The 19742-nt window shown below is 38.5% G+C and overlaps 1 protein-coding gene across 5 annotated transcripts in view; it reads right to left on the bottom strand.

Annotated features, from left to right (window-relative positions):
- Positions 1-19742, bottom strand: part of SH3BP2 (SH3 domain binding protein 2) — a 35950-nt gene that overhangs the window by 4251 nt on the left and 11957 nt on the right. For 3 of the 5 annotated variants that reach the window (XM_027686646.1, XM_027686648.1, XM_027686647.1), the window contains exons 2-8: positions 7443-7582; positions 6323-6425; positions 4554-4671; positions 3885-3955; positions 3436-3524; positions 2061-2126; positions 924-1512 (exon numbers count right to left, since the gene is read on the bottom strand). In XM_027686646.1, coding sequence (XP_027542447.1) covers positions 924-1512; positions 2061-2126; positions 3436-3524; positions 3885-3955; positions 4554-4671; positions 6323-6425; positions 7443-7581 — 1175 coding nt within the window. In that variant the 5' untranslated portion in view covers position 7582. Of the gene's footprint in view, positions 1-923; positions 1513-2060; positions 2127-3435; positions 3525-3884; positions 3956-4553; positions 4672-6322; positions 6426-7442; positions 7583-12479; positions 12707-19742 lie in introns of those variants that run through there. The other 2 variants (XM_027686645.1, XM_027686644.1) reach the window with 2 other exon arrangements.

The following is a 19742-nucleotide window of genomic DNA, read 5'->3' as shown; positions in this document are numbered from 1 at the left end:
TAGGTAGGAAGAGACCTCTAGAGGTCATTTAGTCCAAGCTCCTGCACAAAAGAGGTCCAACCAGATCAGTTAGCTCAGGAAGCTACATCCAACCAAGTTTTGAGTATCTCCAAGGATGGAGATTCCACAGCTACCTGGTTCTGGTGTTTCACCATCCGCATGGTTAAAAGCTTTTCCTAATACCTACCTGTAATTTCCCAAGTTGTGACTTCTACCTGTTGTCTCTAATCCATGCTCTGTCTTGCCATATCCACCCACTAAGTAGTAGCAGGTACCAGTGATCTCCCATTGGTCTTCCTAAAGGTTGAATGAATCCAGTTCTTTCAGCCTCTCCTCACTTATGTGCTACACCCCAAATATCTTGGTGGCCTGACACGGGACTCACTCCAGTCTGTCAGTGTCTTCCTTGTATTTTGTCTTTAAAGAGTGTATTACTTGTTCTTCACAGCTGCTGAATGATCCAATGGACAAAAATATTTTCATCTGATTCACCACCATAACTAGCTCCACATCTCTTACTAAAGTTGATCTTAATATAAAATGGAACACATTTCCCATGTCCACAGAAGCCTAAAATTGTTTTTGTAGTTCCTTGAGGTTCTGACAAAAAGGCTTCTTATTCACTGCAATCAAAGGCTATTAAGGCTTTGAGACTCACCTGAAAACAAATGAACTATAAAATTTTGGTGTAATTGGTTTTTTTTGGTTTATCTACTATTTCTTTCTGAACTATTTCTGAAACTAAATTCATTACAGAATTTTCAAATAACAAACACAGGCAATAAAAGCACAACAGTGAGGAAGAAAGGGATGGTGCAGGGACAAGAAACAGATATCACTATGAATCTGAGAAATATGTCTGTCCACTAGTTAACTAATACACACTGGAAAAACATAATAGTGCATTGTGTTTTCATACTTACTGTAACTGGGGACATGAAGACTTCTCTGCTCTAGGCTTGATTCCAGGGGGCTGGTGGCTTGGCACAGGTGGCTTTGGGAGCACTGGTGGCACAAACAGTCCAGGTTTACCATGTTCCCTTGGCACTTTGAGCTCCACTGGTTTTTCAGTGAGCTGTGACAGCTTGGGTTTATTGGCTGGTAGTGGAGGAGGAGTTCGCGGTGAAAGGTTTAAGTTTTTTAGCTTCTCGCATCCTTCTGGAAGAGCAAGAACTTGGGCTGGAGGCAGAGGGTCTGGAGGCAATGGGTGAGATTCTTTGACGCACACAGGCTTCTTGAAAACAGGCAAAGGGGGCACAGGGGGCAACTGTTCACTTAGTCTCCGGCTTGAGGACTGAACCTTTAGATTAGGTTCAGCTCGGCACTGTAACTGCGGCTCTCTCGTGGTTACGAGATCCTCTAGTTTGATATCAGGTAAGCTCCTCTTAGGAGGTGGTGGTGGTGCTGGTGCTGTAGGTTTGCCAGCATAGGAATTTGCCCTTGCTTCTGTGTAGGCAGTTTTTCTGACATGAGGAACGGGTGGAGGTGGGTATGCTGGGGGCAGCACCATATCTGCAGAAAGAAGACATCCAAAAGCATGACACTCTGAGGGGAAATACAGTATGTCAACAAACAACACTTTTCACATTAATTTTCTATGTGATTTAAGGTATTTCACTGGCATCTGGTCTGACACTACCCAAAATTCTGGATAAGCATTTAACTTTCAGCATAGTTCTACATGTTATAGGTAGTAAACTCCTGCTGTTTTTATTCAGGCATGGCTTGTGATGACTTAGCAAAGGCTTTTTGCTTTGCTAAAAATAAAGAAAAAGACTACATTAAAAGCATTAGTCCTGCTCCAGACTGATGGCCAAATGCAGGTCATCCAGGGCAGGAGGTCTGCAAGCATGTTATGCTTTCTGTAAATGGTTACTGCTGTTACTATAAACTTCTGACCCTAAATACCTCTCAAGATTAGATACGTGTGCATTACTTCAGCTATTTTACCACTTGCAAATGTTTTAGTTATGACCAAAGCAAAATAATAACCTGGCATTCCATGTGAATATTGCCTTCACTGGGGGCCTTTCATAAAGGGAATCAAAGAAATCACATACCATCTTTCACTATGTCACAAGTATCTGGCTGCAAGTAGGACTCATCCTCTTCCTCCTGGTCATAATCTGCAGATAAAAATAAGTGTGTCAGACTCTGATAAGTAGTCCTGGAACTAAGAAAGAGTATCAACTACTTAGGGCTCTTTAATAAACAAATATTTTTCAGAATTTTTTTTAAAGAGGTAAAAAAAAAATAATTAATAATTTTGGTCCATCTCTCTGCTATCTAGAATAGGTGTTTCCTTAAATTTTAATGTCAATTAAGAAAGCCATCACTTACAACAGGGGCAGATGAAGTACACTAAATATGAAATTTTTTTCCAACTTTTAAGTTAAAATTTCTAGTGCTACAACCTCCCTGAGAAAAATTCTAATCAGTTGCAGAGACACAACTACATGGATGCATTGGCAAAACCACTTGGAAAAAATATAATCCCCAAAACTTAACCCTAATACAGAAACATTTATGATTTTGCAATATGGAAGCCTAAGCAAGCCTAGTGATCTACAAACAGAAGTCTGTGCCTTGCTCTGGCAACAAAAAAAACCGCACCACAACAAATGGCTTAAATGGTTTCAATGTTGCCTCTAACTATAAATCAGAATAATCAAGACAAGAAAAACATGTTACTTCTAGGCAGTACTTTCTCACTGATTATAAGAGGAGTCTCAAGAACAGTATGAGAGGAATGCACTAAAAAGAGAAAAAGGTAAGAATAGAAGAACTGATTTTTATCAGATAATTTTCCTAATTTGAACTTCTACTAGGCCTCTTACCATAATTCATCTTGCGTATAAATCTTCCCTCCCATAAACACAGAAGGACTAAACTACAATCCTACATGAAATGCTGATGAGTTGATTTTCCTCTGCTTTGCAGCAATTGAACCGGATTTCCTAACAAGACTCAGTCCTGCCTTTTTGTCTTAGTCAAGAAAAATAGTCAGGAATTTCCTTTCAGGAAATGAGAGTTCTCGCTCCCATCAACCCTGCCCTTAGAAATCTGAAAGGGAAGATGAGAAAAGGCCTAGTAAAGGATTTCTGTTGAACCCTGAGGCTCATTGGAGTTTATTGGATTTTACTAATATATTTCTTGACTAGAAGTCAGTTGCTGAAATATGTTGTGAGTGCCTACCTGACAGGCTCTCTGTCATGCCCTCAGTTCTAACTAACCTCCTTGAAAGATCTGAATTTCTTTATTTTTACTAACAGAATATCTGCTTCTGATTTAAAACTACAACAGCTATACACTTTGTGAAAAAATCAGTTGCAAAATGGATCAGTTTCCTTAATTTACGGGAATAATTCCTGCAGAATCCAGAAGAAATAAATAAGCAAATAAAGAAGTCTTATTTATCAGTGTCTGATTTGTCACCTTCATTATCTGCTGAATGATGAGAATACTTGATATCAATGGGACGTTCTACTGAGCCATAGAAACTGTCTGCATCGGAACCAGAGTCACTGCAAAAAAAAAAAGACAGAGTATCTTCTGTTTAGCAGGGCTCTAGCACTGGAAAAGAATGTTGGAAAAGCAGAAGCCATCTGTTCCTATTTCCCAATTAACAGTCTTATTTGTTGCTGCTGTCTTTTAAAAAGATTGTATTACACAAAGCTGACATTTAAAGTTCTCTTAGTAAAAAGATTTATTTTTGTCTTGGTGTTCTTTAAAGTATGAATTAGGAAGGGCCTTCCTTCTTGGGTCTTACTGCACCTGTTCTTATTCGACAGCAAGTTACTTTGTAGGTGTGAAAAGCCTAAACCACCGCTGTCAAGAGCTAGTGCAAAAGGGATAAAAACCTAACAAAGATTAAGGGCTTATACCTGAATTCTGTTATTGTTTCTTTCTTCTCATGGTAGTGATCAATTTCTCTCCTCAAGGACAGCATCCAGTTCTAAATAAAAATAAAAATACAACATTCAACGCAACCATCTTTAAATTATTAAACACAGATGTATCTGTCCTCTGTAAGAACAGAGCAACTGTGCAGGGAACACACACTGAAATAGTATGTATCCATGACTTTATATCGAAAGGACTCAGTCAAATGTTTTGACTGCCTAAAATGCTGTAAGAACATACCGAAATATTAAATTTTCAGTTTTCAAGTTTCAAGCTGTTATTTCCAAACCCAGGTACCTATTTGTAGTATGTTTATGGGCAAGAGATTTCACTGAACAGTTTTCATACTTTATCAAAGGTTTAACATATAAATATTTGTTCCTTGGCTACAAATAAATATGAAATATTTATGGAATATGGAGAAACATATGCTATCTAGTACAACACTTACAGCCATTCCCTAAATTACAAGTTGAACTAACACCAGCTTAGTAGTTAAAACTTCAGATATGATTTTCAGAGGAGCCCAAAAAACTAGGTATACAAATTTCAGCGACAGCTGCATTTCCAGTTCATTTAGATTTTAGGGAAGTCCAAGATTTGCTTTCCACTTCAAGGAAAACTATAATGCAAAAGAAGAAGAAAGTTACCTTTCTTTCATCTTCAGAAGAAGCTGAAAAAAACCACGTCCTGTGCTTCTTGCTTATGTGAACTAACTTGAAAGGAAACACATTACTTGATGTTGTCTCCTCAGCTGCCCGCATAACCCTGAGAAACACAACAACCGATACAGAAACGCCTTAATCTATAAAGTTAATGCTGCTGAGCAAGTCAGAAAGCTCCGACAGAAAGCAGTTTTACAGGCCAGTTTTGCCTGATGAAAAATAACCCCCGAGCCCAGGAAAACACCACAGAAATCCCCATATGTGCATTGGTAGTACTTCCCCATTTAAGTGGTAGAAAGGACAATGCAAGAGCTCTGACAGGAGGAAGAGCACTCATTCAACTGCCAGCCAGAATTATGAACGGATGCTATGACGTGTTCACGAGTTTTAGTGAACTGCATTAATTCACAAGTGTCACACAGAGTAAGAAGTATTTAGGGTGCTTGTGGTCCTTCTTTCAGAAAGGCACTATTTCAGAGGACAAATCAAAACATATCCTTCCCATGAAAAAAAAGAAAATTAGGAAAACTAATATTAAAAGTTAACTTAATTTTGTCACTTTTCCCTCATAAACACTTTCTTGCATGTTTTTTTACTATTTTAAAACAAGCATAACTCAACCTCTTTCTTTTTTTGTGTGTATAAAGAATTTCCTCATTTGAGATTCCTCTGGGAAAAAAAAAATAAAAACCCCTTTATGCAACTACCCAGTCTAACAATTCTTTCATTTCAAATTCTTTTTCAATAATGTTTCCCTCTGTGCATAATACTGAGGCCTAGTACCTATTTCAACCAAGGTCTCCACAAGGTTGCTAAAATGCAGACACATAAAAAGCAATAACACAGTCTCTAGCATTTACAAATTCCGTGGTGTTTTTCACATTAATGTGGATTACAGAAGCTAGTGCCATGACCACGTTACACCATGGGTTTCTTCTACAAATTAATCTTGAATTTTTAATTAGCTATGATGTTTACAAGCACAGTCCCCTAAAATATCCCATTGTTGTGCTCAGTCAGAAAAGCTCTCATAATCTAAGAAAAGATAACTCCTTATTCCAGAAGTCTGAGAACATTATACAGTACAATAACAACATATACAAAACTGACAAAATTGCACTGACATTTCTCTACATTCCCTCTCTCATTAAACCTTTCTTAGCAATTTCCTAAGGTTGGATTGGACTTCCATTAGTAGCCCTTGTAGGTCTGCTGCACTCAGACTCTGACAGGACTGGCTAACTTGAAAGCCATGTATTTTTGTCTTCAACTTACAAAGCAAATGTTAAGATTTAAAACATGTAGCAAAACGAGTCAGACACCCTGCACATGCATTCTCTTATTTATCACTCTGTAGTTCAAACAGTTTTGACACTAGAGTTGCTGAATCAGTAACTCCATAAATTTTCCTTTCTGATTCCTTTCTGGTTTTGTGACGATCATCAAAATCCCTACAGAACAAAGATCATCTGTCTGAAAGAATCCACATCTCTCTGCACAAGCATTAAGTCAATAACAAGAGTAAGCCCATTGCAATTCATACAGCTTTACTGGTCAAATTACAGTACATGAAGGCTACCCACTTGCCAAGCAGGAAATGTCATATACACAATTTGAAAGGAATACTTCTCTTGGAATCCAAGATCAATGCTTAACCCAAAGAACAGATGTAGTTGTGTTTAACTTAGTTGGAAATTAAGCCCATAGTCTCTTGCATTAAGTACAAGGAGTTTGGGTGAGTTCTTGGCACTCACCTGTTGTAACCTTTCAAAGAAAAGGCACCCTGAGGAGATGCAGATGTGCTGCTTTTAAAATAGTAGATACATCCCTCATGGATAATCACAAATCTCAATGGCCCTGAAAAGATAAAAAGTGAGCAAAACATGAATCCAAGGGCAGTACAATAACTAGAAGTTGGGTAGAATTATTGTTTAAGATTTTAGTAACCTTATTAATCATTATAAATGAGCACAAACTAGTTAAGTGACAGCTTGCTGATGATCAGTCACATGGTAAAGCTGTCCACTCACACAGAGTTTCAGAAGCATTTGATTCCCTCATTTGAGAGGCAGCTGATCTGAAAACTTCAAAAGAAGCCTCAGAGACTGCAGGTCTGACCTCCACCTGTGCTCCTTTACTAGCAGGATAAACGATAGGGGGAAGGTAGCTACAGGCTACAAATACTTATTTACATCTATCCCAAAACCATGATGGTATCTCTTCTTTCACCTTAAGTACATAATGCTGTCAATAAAATGATGTTCTATTTCCTTTTTTGAAAGACTCCTTCCTATATCAAAGGCAGTAATCTTCCTCCTTAACTATATATGTATAGTTTCAATATAAACAGGAATAGCAAATGAATAGCACACAAATAAAGCCAAAACCTGAAGTTTTCTCCATGTAAACAGACTCTGATTTCAAAAGAAATTACTGGTTTTAAGTACAGCCCAATGTTGGCAGTGAGAAAATTTCCATTTCACAACAGCAACAGGAGTTGGGATATTTTTCCAGTACAGATTAACCAACTGGAAAAAAAAGCTGAGTACTAGTTTCTTTTAGAAAAGAGTATTTGAAATTGATACATATCCTAGAAATCTGTCTTGAAAAATCTTACTTGAAGGACTTGACAAGAAATTTAAACAAGCAAAATAAACCACTACATTTGTTATTTCAGATGTACAGTTCCAAAACAATTAAAGGAAAAATCTTTCAGTAGGGGTCTTTCATGCATATATTCCAGTAAAACTGTATTCCAGTACAAAGTAAGTGGAAGAACAGCTTCAATAAATAGTCTGCTAACATGATACATGTTAGAGGCCCCAGAGGCAAGCATTTTAAACACTTAATTTAGTTAATACTCATTCAACTTACACTTCAAGATCTGCAGCTGGGTGCCTCCCTTTTTATGAAGATACCCCGATTTGGTCACTCCTCCAGGCATTGTCAGAAGGTTTTGTGCTCCAATTGCCTTCATTGGGACTGGCCAGACCTGCTCCTGCGAGGCCATCATTCTGCAATTTTGAATAGTTAAAAACAGTTTAAAACTTAGATTTTACTTTAAAGAGTGAGTACTGAGAAACAAAGCTTGTTTCCTTAAACAAGCTTTCCAAACAACTAACGTGGTTCAGCACTCAAGAATGTAGCACAGACGGGTGTTCAAAGATTCCAGGAACTTCGCAATGTATAAAAAACTGTGGTGCAAAAAGTCCCGATTTATTTTTGTACAGCTCTCAAGAGTGATTGACAGTAGTTGAAACAATGGAAGAGTGCTTATTAAATGTTATTTAAGTATTTCTGTGTTAAAAATGCTCCAGATAACACTGCCAGACTTAATCAGGCAGGTGACTAGAAAGAAAATTGGTTTGTTCTCCCAGTGCTACACTACACATGTAAATACAATGTCATTTTCTGTACAATGAGGGAATCAAGTCCAAGTCTAATAACTGAAGTATCTAATACTACCTACTCCTGCTATTTACATGTTTTATTCTGAATTAAAGGATTAGTATATGATCTCATACCAGATATTATATGCCACAGTATCCTGTGCAAATGAAGTTCATCTCAGATTACTGCAGGCTTACATTTAATTTATATACCAATTATTAATGCCATGCTCCACCAAGCTCCTCTGCAGTTACCACTCTTTCTGCTGTCACCTTAAACCAAAAAGATTAGTTTCTTAGGTAGCAGCTTTTTCTGATATATAACTATGAGCCCTCTCTTTCTTCAAATGGTGACAGAACTAGGCTAAAAATCCTAGTGGGTAATAGAGAAAAGAAATCATGCATGGACTGAATGGGAATTTTGACCTAGACATTAAAGGGTCTGTTATCCTCAGGTGTAGGGCTAGAGACCTTTGCTGGTAAAAGGCAAACTAATGAAGTTCCAGTTAATTAATTTCTGATCAAGGAATGATGGTTTAGAACTGATAAGCTTTCAGCGGAGGACTGAAATCTAACGGATCTTGTTTGCTTCTTCTTTACCCAAAAAGGACAGTAAGGGAGGTCAACAGTGAGGCTGAGCACAGAATCCAAGAGCCTCAGCACAACGCCCTGCCCAAGCACTTTTCCCTCCAGCCTAAGATGGCAACTGAAGTTCCTATACTGAAAAGAACGAGGAAGTGTTGCAGTTTTTTTGAGGAATTAAGTGCAACAGCAGAGCACATATCCATTGAATATGTGTTAGGAAAAAGAGAAATGCACGTCAACGGATCTTTAAGTGGATCAGTACAGGATTCAGATCTAACTGCTTGCCCTTGCTGATGATGTGTGTGTGGGAAAGGGTGGAAGTTCCTAGCAGTTTCTACCAGGAGAGTTTAAACTAAATTAAATTCTTTAGGCAGCCTAAAAAACTTAAACACAAAAATTAGCTTTTGGTCCCTAGTGTTATGAAGCAGGCACAACCAGAGGAGGCAGGATCCAAGGCCCTAGAAAGGCTCTCACAGCAGACACATTAAGGCATCATGGTTTCCCAGTTTTCCCCCATGACTTTCCTCCTCACCAAAAGCTGTTACTTTTGTTGTATTCAGCTGTATCCTTCCTTCTGCTGCTTCCTCCGTGTTCTTATTAAATGACTGAGATCTTTCCAAGCTGAGTTGTTCCTTCCTCTTCCTCCCCCACAGTGAAATGTCTAGCACCAGCAACGTATTAACAGGTCCAAGAAGGGTAACTCACATAGTTAAAGCTTTTAAGAATAATAGTAAAAAAAAGAATAGTAATAGAAGTTAACACATCCCCCCCGCAAATCCTTCAAATTGTTACTCCACATCTTGCAGAAAAGTCTAAGTGAGGGAAATGGAGAGTGTTACCCAGCTGGCTGCTGACACTGCAGTACTGCTAAGAGTAATTTCCTTGAAATAAGGAATGCAAAGGCAAGTCCTGGGCCAAATTCATCTTTTAAGAACATGCTCATCAATGTTCAAACATTAAAAACTAATTTATGATTAAGTTATTTCAGTCTGTTTCTAGTTCTGTTCAGAGAAAAGATTAAGTAAAAGTGGAATCTTTTCATTCAGATAAATACACTCTGATGCCACTTTTCTTGAACTAACTCTAACTTTAGTCTCAATGCCATCCAACAGTTTCAAGTTCATCATGGCTCTTGAAATTCCGTGTGCCTTTACTGCAAAGACCAGAACAAGAAAGGACTTAGGTACATAGAGTATGGGGTAAAACTCTTTCAGTGTTATGTACTTAGGTTGAAAAGCTATCAGAAGAGGCAGAGTTAAATGTTTCAGAGAGGTTACCCAAAATAACCAGTAAGCTGAAATTTCTAGGAAGCCAAAGTCAAACACCGGGAACAAGTGTATGACACCCTAGGTAAATACACAAAACAGAAATATTTGTCTAGGTCATGCTGGCCTTCTGTACGGGAGTACACCAGTCAGACTACTCACTAAAGCATGCCTGGATGGACATTTTCTTCCCCACCTGAAAAGCCAGAATTTCAGGCAGATAGGAAAAAAATTTAAAAAAAAATAAAATAAATCACAGAAGCAAAGGAGCAAGTAGAGGGAAAAAAAAATAAAACCACTTCTACAGTGTGATGACTACAGGATTTAACTGAGGAGAAAGGACAGCAGAGTGTCAGGTTCTGCTTCCTCTATCTACATTCATTTCTTTCTTCTGACTACTTACGATAAAACAGTCCTGAGAATAGAGAGCAAAACTTAGAACTTCTCCAATCCAGCTAATTGAATAAAAGGAGACATGGCTGAACTCCATGCAACCAAGTACACATTACTTGAGCTAAAGAGCCCACCTAATACACAAGGCTTTTCAAGAGATTTAGAAGCTGCTAAGCCTATTATCTGGATTTCATTGTGGCTTATAGCACTCCCCATCATATCTCTGGCTCCTCAAGCACTTTCATTTGCTGGCACACTGCAGACACTTAGGGAGGACTTTAGTATTCTGAGTTGAAATCTTTGAGTTAGGTTTCTAAAATCCATTTAAGTACTTGGAATCTAGTCCCAGGCAGATTTTTCTTCTTTTCTTGACTGCAGAAAACAACTCTGTAAGGACAGATGACACTAATTTGCATCATGCTGCTGGGAGAAAGCTGTCAAAACTACGTAACTTCAAGATCTTCATTGCAGGGGTGGGAGAGAGGAAGGAAAAATGGAAGCTCTTAAAGATTTTTCTGGTCTTAGCATCTACAGTATGGTTGTCTTTAGCTCACTGAATTGGTTCCTTCTGTTCTTGATATTCCTCTTATAATGTTTTAAATACATTACCTGAAGAACAGATCAATGCTGCATTACCAGGTATGCACAATAGCAAGCACTGAAGTCACTGCAGAGCCTGTTAACTTTGGCATCATTGAGAACAGAAAGATATTTCCAAGTTGTTTCTGATGCAGTTATATTCTTGCACTATAAGCCAAAGACCCCAGCACACGTTTTCACTCCTGGTGCATAGGCAGAGTCTCTTCCATGGAGTTGACAAGAAAGTTACCAGGAAGGGCCCACAATGTGCAACCAGAGCTAAGACAAAGCTGTCTCTGACACTGGTCCTCTGCTACAAACAGAAGGCAACATCACCCATGCAATATGCGGTTAAAAGCTTCTAGTAAATAGAAGCTATTCTACGTTATTCTTCCCACTCACCAAGGAACCAGATACATCTGTGAGGCAATTTTAACCTATCCTCTCAGTTAGAATAGCTGGACTGGAGGCTAGGCCATAATTTTACAGGCTAAAAGTCCTTCCACGAGTAAAAGTAAAATTCTGCCACATTAAAATCTGGATTACATTATAGAAGAGCACTTATCCCTCTTGGCCTTAAGAACTGTTGGCATTTAGCCCAATTAAAGCAAGTACAAGCTGATTCAATTAAGGATTTCATCCTGGAAAAGCCACAAGTCCTCAGTTCTTGCTTAACTTCAGCAGAACACATGGCAGATATGATCATCTCCACATCTTGCAGTATATAGGCGTAAAAAAAAATTACCCTCATCTCTGAAATTACAGCTGCCAAAAGCTGTATTAAAAGTTCTCACTTGTTATAATAATATTTATGGTCTGTCCTGGAGCCCAGTTTGGTCATGCTGGAAAAAATAAAAAGCAGCCTCCAAAACTGCTTTAAACCTGAAGTTTTAACAACTACCTCTATGCCAATTGTGTCTGAGAACTTTTAAAACTCTGTAATATCTCATAATCTCTAGTCTATAAATTCTATTTTGAAAGTAAAATCTAACAAAGCCAGATGCTAGTTTCCTTCTGAATATATATAACTTACATACAACACGACATATATAACCCATAACTTATAGAGCTGAATGTATTCCTCCTATCATGCAGAGGGAGACTGAAGTCCCTACAAAATGCTTTACCAAAAACAAGGCAGCATTGCATACTGCAAAACTGTAAAATGAAAGCTTCCCCTAAGTGCTCTCATCGATTCTGAGCACAAACGACTTCTCTGATTCAACCACCTAAACATTTACCAGCTGTTCCCAAAGCTGCTTTCTGCAGAATTTTCAAGTCTCTTGTCCACTTATTCTCCAGTACTTCTGAAATACTCTTCCATATCTCTCCTACTTTTTTGGCTACACATTCCATTTCTTAATACTTAACAGCCCCTTTCACAATAGTTTCTCAGAAAGATTAATAGCACAGTAGAAACACTGTGAAGTCAAATAAATCTTACAAGACAAAGGGAACAGAGAACTAAGCCTGACTGAGATACACTGTTTTAAGTAAGTTTATTCTGTTTAACTTGCTTCAACTTGTTTTTGTTTTCTGGCTAAAGTTTTCAACCAACACCCTCCAATTATTTATCCCTTAATTTTCTGCACGAGTTAAAAGTATTTTACCCCAGAGACCATATTCTACTCTTAGTTGTAGCCCGCTCTCTACCTTAAAGGGAAAAGATGACAGAAACACAAGCCACAAAGAGCACTAACCTGGTGACCTTGCCCGATCGACACATAGTTTTCCTGCTGGTAGTTTCACCGAATGATTGTTTCCTTTGTGATGACAAAGCCATTAATAACTTGTGACCCCTCTCAGGCATGACAGGAACATCCCTGCGCTTCACCCCGTCGTGGGTACTGCCAGGTTGAACGTGCCGGCAAAGCTGCTGCACAGTCCACACAAAAGGGAAAGAAACCCTGCCCCAACCGCTTGTGCATCTGCACTGAGCTGTGGCCAAAAGTGACGCCGAGGCAATGACTTGTTTCCTTTGCTACTTCCTGTTTCCCCCAGTGTCAGTGGGCAGCACTATCTTTGTCAGATTTCCCGGCTTCCCAGAGAGGTTATAAATCAATTCCTGCATACCTCAAACCTCTGCCAGACACCGAGCTAGAAAGCAGAGGGGATTTTCCAGCGCTCACTTTCTTCCTACTCACCTTTCAATCAACCACTTTCCTATGGGAGAAAAAGAAAGTCGTCCTCTTTTCTTACAGTGTTCTCAGGCTCTCACAATGGCAGAGGCACGGGTCAGAAACGCTGCCTGCGCTTCTGAAGAGCTTGTGCCTCAGGTACCTGCACTGCACCACAGAACTACGATGACTATTTCATGTTTTGTCCCCCATAGTTGGAGCTTGTTCCTTCCCTTTTCAACCCAAGAAAAATTAAAATAGCCATTTTGAAAGACTCTGAAGCATAGATGTGCTTTAGAGCAAGTCTTGCCCATATATTTGATGCTACCCAAGCCACAAAAGACAATAAAATTTGAATTCAAGAGGCTCACAAAGCACAATTCTACAGGATGAATATCACCAACTGACGATAAATAAATGCCATTGGTTTACACTTATTTTCATATGGAGTTCTAAAGAGGATTCAAGTGTTTCACTGATTTGTCTGGAATTAAACAACATCATAGGCTAGAAAGTTCAAATAAGACAAAACCAACTAGCAAGTTTCTGAATGATGGACAAAAGTGTAAGTACGTTAAGCAAAGTTTACTTCGTGTATTTTTGGGGAAATGGATGTGAATCTGTATCCTAAAATAGAAGGAAGAAGAAGTTTTATACAACATCTCTTTCTGTAAACTCCCCAACAGTCAAAGCACAAAAGAAAATAACATTTCAGGTACTGGTCACAGCTGTATCAGCTAGAAAAGCAGTTCTCTCACCATAGGGCACCCATCTGCACTCCTTCCACAGCCACGGTCTATAGGAAGGGGAAGCCTTATTTGCTGCAATATCTGTTACCCCTTTAGACTTTAATTATTAACACACACTGCTTTAAAGTTTTTTTTTCTCTCAAAGTTCTCTATCTAAGCATACTCTTCTAGGCTTGCATTAGCATCTTTGCAAGCTTTATCTCTGCCTCAGTAACAAAACTACAATCGAAATTACAGCATTTGAGTGTATGTAACACTGGAAAAAAAACTTCAGTTCCTCTTTCCCTTTTCTGGTGTGACACACAAAAGTCTTGGATCTCCCCTCCAAGCTCTACAACTTATAGTACCATGCTCTTTGGCCTCAATAAATTAAGTCTCCTTTATCCAACACACGTTCCTGACATACTGCTTTTCCACTCTAACCTTTCTGATGCTCTCCTCTTCCTTTCCTCATTTCAGCAGTCAAATGCAGCAAGTTCCATTTCAAGTTCCAAAATCCCATTTTGACTTTTCTGGTGATTTCCAACACTATCAAGATGGTCCCAGAGTCAAAACAGAAACCATTTCACACACACAGGCTGATGTTCCACCAAGGGACAGCACACAAATTTAGATGTTTTACAGTTTTGGTAGAATGAAAATGTAGCTTAATTTCTAGACCAAACATTCATCAGAAGGATTGTGTTTCAAAATTGCAAATAAGAAGCCTGAAGAGACATGAAAGGTTTATGGATTTGATTGACACATCTGGCAGGGAAATGAAAGAGTATTAAATATATCCTTCACAAAGCAAAATTTTGTTATGCATGGGCCTTTGGAGTATGGTTTTCAGACCACTAACCTTCATTTATCCCCACAAAAATTAGTCATGAGGAGCAGCCTTGCACCAAGCTAGCCTAGGGAGAATTCCACTCCAAAGGAGTTGCTTCATTTATTTAACATTATAAGACATCACTCAGATAGCCTTAAAAGGAAGAACCAAAGCATCTGGAACCAATATTTGGATTTCAATCCAGCAGGGCCACTGTCCGAGCAAGTCAGCCAATCCTCTCTGCCATTGTTAGGAACAGCTCTTGCTGGCAGAAGAAAGCAATCCTACTTATCATTAGTTAATGGAACACAAGAGCACTAAAATACTGGTATAAATTCACCAGTCTCACTGCAGGGCTGAGCTGTCTCTGCAGCAAGAGCTTCCTCTTGCCAACAAATTTACAGGAAACTGCAAGAATGGACTGCAAATAAAAGCAGCCCAGGAAGAGCACAGCAACAGGCGAGGCAGGGAAATGAACAAAGCAACAAAAAAAATTAAAATAGCATGAAAACCCCTTTCTTTCAGCTGCAGCAAGAGGTCAGCTCAGTAGTCATGTTCCACTGAGAATACTGTAAGGTTCACACATTATATATTTCCATAAAAGCCTACAGTATAGGAAGGCATTAAGGAAGGCCACATTCTGTTAATCCTTCACCGACTTTAATAAGCTTGGATCAGGAGTAGATTATTAGAAGTCTTATTATTTTATTAATTCTACCAAAGTAGTTTAGTCCCAAGTAGATCACAGGGGAAACATCCACTGTATTGAGAGATGATATATTTGTCAACTGTATGCTTCACAACTGCAGATTGTAAAGGAGCAAGTGCAAATTACTTGCCTGAATCCTTCATCTACTAAATAAGGTAATCTTGTGAAAATGCAAATAACCACTCATCAGAATTACTCCTGCTGGGTGAACTGCAGCATTATCATATAAAAAAAATAAATCTGCAAAAAAGGGCAGAAAGAGGCCAAAATTTCCAAAAATCCTCTTTCGATGCCAAAAGAATTCCTATTCCTTAAACTTCAACTATCATTTCTTCCTTCGGCTTACTTCAGAAGAGCTGAAGAAGTCCTAATATTTCTACTTCTTTATTATGAAGTAGCTGAAGTCTTGACAATATATATTCAATCTAAAACCAAGAAACACTTCAGATCAAAAAGCTTCCAAATTGCTACTTATACCCCTCTGGCTCTTGAACGCTGAACATCCGTAGACATATTGTTGGCTTGGAACTTCAAAATAAGCCAGGCAGCACTGATCTGCAATAAATAAGCCATACCTCAGAGAAAGAGCCTATCAATGTTAAAACAAAGTCAGAACTTTTCGTGATTGTGTCACCAAAGAGCTTGGCACACGCCCCAGAAGATGATATCATGACTTTGATTTTGGGATATGGTTAACGTTCAATTGCTCAAACGCCTGTAAAACAATGTACAGTCACAAAGTATTTGCAGTATATGCATAGTTTCTAAAAAAGCAAATTAGACTGTATAGCTGGAAGACAAGAACCTTCTGCAAACTCTCAGAATAAGAACATTACCATTTAACAGATTCTCTTATATCAGCTAACCTTGAAAAATACTGCAAGATTTTATAATAACATATTGTAGGGTCCCTCACTACTAGAAAGATATTGAGATGCTGGAGCATGTCCAGAGAACGGCAATGAGGCTGGTGAAGGGTCTGGAGCAAAAGTCCTATGAGAAGCGTCTGAGGTAGCTGGGATTGTTTAGCCTGGAGAAAAGGAGGCTCAGGGGGGACCTTATCACCCTCTGCAACTACCTGACAGGATGCTGTAGCCAGGTGGGGGTCAGTCTCTTCTACCTGGTAACAAGTGACAGGACAAGAGGAAATGGCCTCAAGTTGCAGTAGAGAAGGTTTAGATTGTGTATCAGAAAAAGTTTCTTCACAGAAAGGGTTATCAGGCATTGGAACAGGCTGCACAGGGAAGTGGTGGAGTCATCATCCCTGAAGGTATTTAACTACATGTAGATGTGACACTTGAGGACATGGGTTAGCGGTGAACACAGTGTTGGTTCAAGGTTGACATTGGACTTGATGATCTTAGAGGTCTTTTCCAAACGTAACAGTTCTACGAAACAAGGATTGAATTAAAATCAGTACAGTTACTTCAGCATAATTTTCTACGTTGGCAATTTTTTTATGTGTAGTTTTTCAAGTTAAGTTTAAGGGATTTCTACTGAATCAAGAGCCCCCCCCCCCACAACTGTAAAGGAGCTTTCACCCAGCAAGGTAACTGGGTCAAGTCTACGCCAGTCAGACCACACCTGTAAACTCTGATACAAGTAACATTTAAAGTAGAATGCAAGTTCTTAAAGTATTTTGCTGCTTTTATTTTCTTTTTTTTTCGTTTTTTTTAAAATTTTTTTGTGTTTTGGGGTTTTTTTGGTAGGGTGTTTTTTTTGAGTGCTTTTTATTTTTAAAAATAAATTCAGTCACATTACCAAGACTCTACTTTCATTTACTATTCAAACTAGATGGACACATTCTTTGTTCCTGTTACCTATATACAAGGTCCATGTGAAAAAGACTGTAAATGCTGCTACGGCTCTGATCAGCTTCTATCTTTCATCAGTGCTTGTAGAACAATTTAAACTAGAACATAGATTAAAAAAAAAAATCACGTAACTGAGCAGAAGTACAAACATGATTGCCAAAGTCCTGTTCCTGCAGACAGCTACAAAGGGAGTTCCCCAAATACACATAGACACTGAAAGTGGGACTTTCCACAAGTGATTTATTTCCTTGGCAGATGTTTTCGATTCCAAGATGTTACTGTTCAAACAGTTTTACTGCAAGGCTGGTTTGTGATGAACTGTATACAATTCTATCACTAAGGTACTCATAGCCGATAAATTAGGAAGCATCGTTGGACTCCAAAATAATTTCTGCTTAGATGTCAAAATAGCTTTAAGCATTTAAGCTGGCAGACCACTGAACTTTAGTAAAAGCAACACCTAAAAAAAGGCTTTCAGAAATTTGTAAGAAGGAGTCAAATATCCATTCTGTCCATATCTGGCAGGTACATTTACCCAGCAGACATTTTGCCATATAAAATTAAGTCTGTTGTTAGGAAATATTTTCTCCTGTTCTCTTACAATTTTACTTAAATTGATTTCAAGTACATCAAGAGTCCAAGGGAAAAAAAAAGGCGAAAAACCCACCATAGCAGCCTAGACTTAAGTTCACCATTTTCTGGTACTAAAGCCTTCTGGCAAGACATACAACATCCATCAGTTCAATGTATACTGTGCTTGTAAAAGACTAAGATAATTTAGGCCCAAGACTACCAATGCCATATAAGCAATTTTAAAGCATTCCTGTTGTAGGATACTAAAACCAACAAAACCACATAAAGCTTATAGAGAAAGTCCTTTCGAATGTTTATCAGCAAAACCCTGCAATGAGTAAATTCATAATCTCTCTTGCTGACCCCAATAACAAGCTACTAATTGAATCCTAAAGAAATGCAGCAAGCCCTGCTTTAAAGGAAGCATTTGGTCCTGTCATTTGAGAGTCCTTCAAGCCTGCGTGTCCCTCTCCTGGTGAACTGCAGGAATCTTGTAGTTACGAAAATGTACCTGCTACAGCCAGCACCAAAGGGGAAGCTCAACTTCTGCCAGACCCTGGAAAAACAAAACAAAACAAATATTTTCTACTTTTATTTTGCTTGTAAAGAGACTATGTGATACAATTTAAAGACTCAGTGTAACTGCAAAGGGTCACTCTATACTTCACTGCTGTACAGCACAGTAGATGGTATGGGTTTTGAAAGAACTATGCAGCGAAGCATCTCAGAGGTTGCTGTTCTCATACTTGGAAACTCTGACTATGAACCAGAATATCAGAATAAGTTAATAACCATGCAAGTGTAATTTATAGAATTAGAAGGCCCAACTGGGCTGTATTGCTAATGGACTGTCCCCACCTCCAGCAGCTTTGAAGCTCCTGGTACTCAAAACCTCATGCAAGTGAGTAGGTGTACCAGAAACACAGATTCTTTACTCCGATTCCAATGACTGTTCCCCTTAAAATCACGATACAAACTTCTTCATCCATTTCCAAAGGATGTTGTAAAATGGAAGTATTTTGCCACTCCTTCCTCACAAAACACTAGATCAAAGGACTGAAACAGGTAGGAGCACGGTTTAGAATAACCAGCATTTAAACCTACTGTGAATTTCACCTCTTTGGTAAATATTACCTTTGGGGTTTGACAGGATATTGTTTTGTTTTGTTTTTTAATGAGCACCAGAAAGAAAAATCTCTCTAAGATCATGCTTACTTTCTACAAAACCTGAATTTAATTATGAACACCACATCACATGTAGTTGGGATTTTAAGTGAAGATTTTAAAATTAAAACAAATGTGCACCACAAAACTGGGTCAGAAAGAGAGCAGTAAACAGTTTTAATTTGGAGGACATGAGAGGGAATGGTCAATTAATATCACTTAACCATGAAAATGTATAATCACATGCTTCTTCTACAAGACAATTTGGACATTGGCCTTTTATATTATCATTTCTTCACGGAAATCACTACTTGCTTCAGAAGTATGACCCAAAGGAAAAAAATTCATTCCCCTTCAATCTTGTTTAAATGAACTCTAAGAGCAAGGATTAGCCTGACATTGATCTATGTTTCCAAAGCTGTAGAGTTGCATTCGAAAAGATAAAAAAGGAAAAACAAACAAAGAAAAGAAAAAAAAAGAAAAAAGGTGTAGTGCATCTCGCTTACTGCACAACAAGTGAGAAACTGGAAATACAGAAATCCATCTCAGACCCCAAGATTTCAGCTTCTGGTACTTCAAAATGACACCAGTAAGCCCCTGAGCTGCAAATTCTTTGGCTAGAAGAATATTCTGTATCTGTGCCCAGTTCTTACACTTTTCAGCTAGCACTCCTCAGATCTGACTCCACACAGCTATTCCTATTCCTGGCCTCAGCGACTTTTCACCTCCAAAACTTACTTTTCTTTATTACAGACAAAAAAGAAACACACACACACACATATAAAAATACATATATATTTAATTCTTCAAGAAATGGTGTATGTTACAAACTTCAGCAACCCTTCTTCTTGGCAGGATAAACTACAAAGAATACACAGCCTTTGTGCACCATTCTTTGTTGTACTGTTTTCTTGAAAAGCTCTTTTAAAACAGTGCAGCCAAACTCTTTACAGAGATGAATTGACTACGACAGAAGGGCTTCCTTCTTCATGACCTCCAAAATCTTACATTTTGTGCACTGCCTAG

Source organism: Neopelma chrysocephalum, unplaced genomic scaffold (assembly GCF_003984885.1).
Source record: "Neopelma chrysocephalum unplaced genomic scaffold, ASM398488v2 Primary Assembly neopelma1_71, whole genome shotgun sequence".
Taxonomy (NCBI): Eukaryota; Metazoa; Chordata; class Aves; order Passeriformes; family Pipridae; genus Neopelma; species Neopelma chrysocephalum.
This window is presented reverse-complemented; position numbering and strand designations above follow the sequence as displayed.